Here is a 5,900-nt window from a genome sequence, read left to right on the forward strand (position 1 = left end):
CACACAGAGGACACAGAGTTACATTGAGTCCATGGAGGTCCACAGTATCCTTTACCACAAGGTTGCTTTCTACACCTTCTACTTATGCTCTAACCTTAGTACAACTGAAATAATGGTGTCCCTGCTTAAACAGGCAACTTGGTTAAGTGTAAATACACACGAGACAAAAAAGAACAGTAATCAGAGTAATTCTCCACATATGTACAGGCTTGCACATAACAAGATAGATAGATAGTATTTTAAGATTCACAGGGATCATAAAATTCTGCTTATTGTACTCTTTGTGTAGTTTAATATACTCAAGTCAAAACATAGTTAACCTAATAGCATGGATATGCACTGCATTGTACACTCACAATACAAACAGACACACACACGGAGATATAATTAAGCAAATACAGGAATATACCTTCATATTAATAACAATGAATAATGTGTATGCAGATAAATCAGTGCAGCATTTCTCACCTTGTTCTTGGTGTATCTTGCTCTGCCTGCAGCAATTCCCAGACGGATAAAATAGGCCTCGAAATCACTGCCTGACCCGAGTTTACTGATCCTACAGTACACAAAAGTGGACGACTGATTCAGTGATTTCGATTAATTACTGTAATTGCTTGATGCTTTGTTTAATTGATTAGTGAAGACTGACATTCTGACCAACTGACAAATTTCACATGCCAAACACACGGCCACATAGAAACACAAGATGGAGATTAAAGATAGAGTCAAAGGTTTTAAATAGTATTCACATAGTGTGTCCAAACTGCATCATTTCTCAACAATTAGTCATTCTCAGTTGTGACGTGGTTGTCTTTTCTCTCATTTCAGCCTCTTGTTGTTTTGTCCTCTACTAACATCTGATTGACACATTGCTACTGTGGTTGCTGAAGTTTTGTTTCTCTTTAACTTTGTGTATTTTACTGTTTTGGTTTTGTGGTTAGTATGTATACACTCTGGCTGTGAGCAAAATGTACAACTGATTGAGAGGCTTTGTACCTTGGTGCATCACGGTCATTTGTCCAGTTGTCTCTCTTATGCCAACTCTCGTACAGAGAAACTCCCTCCTCTCCTTCTTCTGGACTGGCTATCTACAGAAAAGGAAGAGAAAGAGACAAGTAGGGGCAGGAATAAAACATAAGACTGAGCATGAAAGACAACATTACTCAAGTCTATTTCAGATGTACCTCTGCTCACCTGCTTAGTGAGGTCATACACCAAAGTGTGTAGAGATGGAGTGCAGTCAACCCTCAGTGTGTACATGCCTGGAATCCAAAAGAGTTGAATCAAAACTAATTCAACCTCAACATTGTCTATAATATATAAAGCTGTACTCAAACACACTCACCCTCAATGGCAGAGTCAGCATTGATGTAGGCCACAGCTCTCTCCTGCAGCAGCTTGGCGTTATCCTGTTAATAAGGGGAAGTGTGGTCAGTGTTTGTGTGTTTGTGTGTGTGTGGTGTGTGTGTGTGTAAGTGTGTTAGGGTGTATGGGTTGGTGTATGTATACCTCAGCCCATTCTGTAGATCCCAGCAGTCCAAACTCCTCTGCATCCCAGCTGGCAAATATTATTGTCCTCCTAGGCCTCCAACCTACACACACACAAACACACATTGTTGTCACTGTGACATAGTGAGGACACCAATCCAGAACATGAATTCTGGGAACCACCCTTTCTGAGGACACATAAACACACACTCACTGAGTATTGACTACTGATACCATTATTCACTCAATCACACACTTGTAGTGACGTACCTTTAGTGAGCAACTTGCCAGCACTCCTGACAGTTTCATGGACCACTGCAGCACCAGACATGGGATCAATTCCTCCAAACACCCAGGCATCCCGGTGCCCTCCTAGAATCACATACCTGTCTACACACACACACACAACACACACACACACACACACACACACACACACACACACACACTTAAGAGACTGATACAGATTGATTACAGAAACAGAATTCTGCTAAAGTTTTGTTTTTCTGAAATCAATGTTTCTTGCACAAATACTTTTTATGACCAAAAGGCATTTGGTTATTATGTCATCCTATTTTAACCTGTGTTGGTGTGTAAAATGTTGCTCAAAGCTTTAATGAAGGACTACAGCCCGTTGGGCAGTACCTGGCTCTAGAGCTCCTCTGATCCTGCCAATGACGTTGTAGATCCTGGTTACCTGGTTGTCAGTGTGGATGTTCATACGCACCTTCCTGAAACAGACAGATTAATGAAGGGGTGATACACAAGAAGAGATACAGAGACAAACAAACAGACCAAGGATTTATAGCAAAAGAATTGTGTTCTATTTGTTGTTATGGGAGTTGTTGTTCCAGAAATCTCCAAAACATTCACTATTGTGAAAAAGCAAAAAAGACCCAGTTACTGTTGTTGCATATGGGAACATATGACATGCTTAATTTGTGCAGCTTGTATGTGTGTGGATGTGTATGTCTCTCACACACAAGAGGTACAACACAAGGATCTCTATTGTACATCAGTTGGCTACTTGCCACTGGTCATTAAAGTTGAGCAAGAAGAGCAACAAAAGGAGAGAGACAGTTCAAACCCTGAAACATATAGGACAGCAGTGAAAAGGAGAGACTATCAACTGCGGAGGAAAAAGTTTCATTAATAAAAGTAGGTCGATGGGAGAGTTTGAGTCATGTTAGGGTGACGTGAACACAACTAATCACTTCGACAGTGCACAAAGGAAAAACTCAATATAAGCACTCACTGGCTCTTGAAGTCATCTGCAAAGCCTGGACCAGTCCTGTAGGAGACATTCAGAGCTCCTTTCCAGTTGTTTGGTGGGATCTGTCCTCCCATGTTCCTGTTAAATAATTCACATTCTCTTTAAATAATACAAATCAGCTGCTCAATGTCAATGGCAATGTCAGTCTGTCAGTCAGTTCGCCACTTTGGTCCACACTGAAATATCTCAATAAATATGGAAAAGATGACCATTTCCCGATGTGTTGAATTGTAATAACTTTTTGTTCCACAGTCAAACCTGACACAGCTGTACTTTGTGTGCTAAACTAAGGTTAACGCTACATAATCATCAGCATGTTAACATTGTCATTGTGTACATGTTGAAGCTAGTGAGGCTGTAGACCTAAACTTATGTTAAAATAGCACTACTGTGAATGAATGAAAAAGTGGGCAAAAGAAAAGAAATAAAGACTTACTTCAGCAGGTTTACTGCATCATGGAAGCCAATTGGATGCACAGGTATCTTGGGAAGTCCTACTCCATCCTCAAGGCTGAATCTGTAGGTATATTCTGTAGTAAAAAAAAAAGGAGAAAGGACTATGTTAGATAAACACATGTATACACTCATGTGTACAAGCACATGGACATACACACCTTTAGCGGGGTACCCTGGTGTGAGAGGATCTCCTGCTCCATTCAGGTTGAGGACATTTCCTCTTTGAGCTCCTCCACCGGGTAGGTTCCAGCCATCAGGGTAAGGCTGCACACACACATACACAGTTATTTGAATCTATAGAGATATTGTCCAAAACTACTGCATCTATTCTACTGCATCACGTTAACGATGACTGTTGCATATACAAAAAAATGCTCTGGTTAAAAGTATGCATTATACCTGGACATCAGCAGCCCAGTAATCTGCTGGGTCTGAGAACATAATGATCCCCTTTGCTCCGGCTAACATAGCATTCTTCACCTGGTGGAGCAAGACAGACAGCAAGCAATGAGTCATTTTGATGATACCAAAGTGGATTTATTGTTGGCTTTTTTATGTTTGTGTGGATCACAAAATACTGATGATTGATTTAACATTGATGGATGGAACATTGAATATTATGTGTGTGTGAAATGTGTGAGAAAATATTTTCAAATGTTACAGTGTGATGAATTCATAAGTATACACCACTACTACAGAGCTTTGATCTGTACAGAACTACAAATACCTAAATGAGCAGGAAAAGATAAAAGGCACTTCTGAAACCATCTAAATGTTGTTTTTTGGCTGTTTTAGCCACTTTTGATATGGAACCATCCATTACATTATCACATGTGTAGGCCTTTTAATGACAACACTCTAGACTGATAGGAATACTTTAACAATGTGGAGTTGTGGCCAGGATGTTTCCTACCTTATTGCCTCTGAATATTTTCCCATATCTGACAATGACAATCTTCCCAGTGACACTGATATTCATCTCCCTCTGTAACTGAAGAAAGTCTTCTGTACGACCATAATTCACGTACACCAAATCCCCCTTGAGAGAAAGAAAGAGGAGACATCTTGTTTAATCAGATAGGTGGGAATGGAGCTGTTTAAAGGTATTTAAACTTGTGTGTGTGCACGAGTGTACCTCAGGCTGTCCTTTGGCAGAGAAGGCACTGTATGGGGGCACAATGTTAGACACATCTTCATAACCCTCTGGAACTGGCTCAGCCAAGGAAGTGTTAAACACCTGTGAAAGAAAGATGAGGCCAAACTAAATTTGATGAAATAATAATATAGCCCTTTATCTTCTTTAATAATAAATGCTTTGTAAATGTGGTGCAATATAACTACATTTATACTGTAATTAAGTACAAATTTAAGGAACTTGATCATTCTAGGAGTATTTATACTTCTACACCACTAGGGGAAATATTGTACTTTTTACTTTTAATCCATTTATTTGACAGCTTTAGCAACTAGTTAGTTTACACATTAAAATTTTACATGAAAAACCTACAACAATCTTGTAAAATATGATGCTTTGTCATAGACTGAACTACTCAACAGTGTATGCAGTTAGAACTGAAATTATTCATTGTTTCATAAATTCATTGACTGTTTAATCATTAGTTCCAGTTTGTCTGAAATGCATTAAAACTAAAGTAACAAGGTTGTTTTTGAAAATGTACGGAGTAGAAAAAATACACATATCTGTGTACAAATGTAGGGGTAAAAGTAAAGTTGTAAAGTTGTCAAAAAAATAAATACTCAAGTAAAACCAAAAATAATTAAATACATTAACAAAGTGTTTGTTACTTCCTACCTCTGGGGTTCACACTGTAAATGCTTGCTGCATAAATTCAGTGAATTATTTGCAGACACCAGTTGATGCTGTTCTGCTGACAGCTGAAAAATGGACTGGTGCATATAGTCAGACCTGATCATCACATGTCAGGCCATCACCTCGGGATCTGTGTTTCATTATCTTTTCTATATGACACATACAGAGGTTTATCTCACAACAAGGCTATAAAAGGACCTTGGACTTGAATGAGCTGTCTTGCAGTGTTATGAAAAAGACTAAGAGCAGAAAAGTGGAGAGTGGTGGTGACTGTGTTTTTAATCTAAGTGTGTAACATGTGCACGCAATGCACAACTTTGTTATCTCCCCAAACAAACTGAGAAGTAGTCAGTGGTTTGGACTTAATTAGTGTTTTTGTTCATGTCCGTGAGAAAATCACAGTCCCTTTGGGGTGAGGGGGTGTGGTGGGGGTGAGTGTGGAGAATGGAGTATTTCAGTGCTTACAGGGGTAAACTGGGCTGCAGCTCTACTGCTCTCCCTTGAACTAAGAATACACTGTGTCACTTGATTATAAGATTGTTAATCTTGTTGAATTTGTTGAAATACCTGACTGAAGTACATTTATTTTTGTACTCTTTAACTGTTTATATTTTAGAATATGTAATAAAGTGTGTGATTTTAAGAATATGGTTAATATAAAGATTGTTTACATATATTTTTACGTCAGCCTCTGTATTCCTTTGTGGACATACCTGTGTGTTTACTTAAAGGGGAACCCTTTTGTAGAAGAGGTGAAATAGGTGGTACAGTCCTGCCACTCTTACAATGTATTCTTTAGGTAGTGTTGTCGGTAATTATAATAAAATCTGGTAAAGCTTTCATAAGACT

The 5,900-nt window shown here is 38.8% G+C and overlaps 1 protein-coding gene across 1 annotated transcript in view; it reads right to left on the reverse strand.

Moving 5' to 3' along the window:
* The window catches only part of naalad2 (N-acetylated alpha-linked acidic dipeptidase 2), a gene marked incomplete in the record, with an annotated part of 10,474 nt that overhangs the window by 1,820 nt on the left and 2,754 nt on the right, over window positions 1-5,900 (reverse strand). Inside the window, 13 exon segments of the mRNA XM_035679494.1 lie at window positions 469-559; window positions 1,000-1,091; window positions 1,198-1,265; window positions 1,349-1,412; window positions 1,513-1,595; window positions 1,762-1,881; window positions 2,137-2,222; window positions 2,747-2,842; window positions 3,201-3,294; window positions 3,379-3,484; window positions 3,620-3,700; window positions 4,134-4,259; window positions 4,356-4,457. Of these exon segments, the coding sequence (XP_035535387.1) occupies window positions 469-559; window positions 1,000-1,091; window positions 1,198-1,265; window positions 1,349-1,412; window positions 1,513-1,595; window positions 1,762-1,881; window positions 2,137-2,222; window positions 2,747-2,842; window positions 3,201-3,294; window positions 3,379-3,484; window positions 3,620-3,700; window positions 4,134-4,259; window positions 4,356-4,457 (1,209 nt within the window).

This window comes from Morone saxatilis, unplaced genomic scaffold, assembly GCF_004916995.1.
Source record: "Morone saxatilis isolate NCDOM2014 unplaced genomic scaffold, NCSU_SB_2.0 Contig8, whole genome shotgun sequence".
Lineage (NCBI taxonomy): Eukaryota > Metazoa > Chordata > Actinopteri > Moronidae > Morone > Morone saxatilis.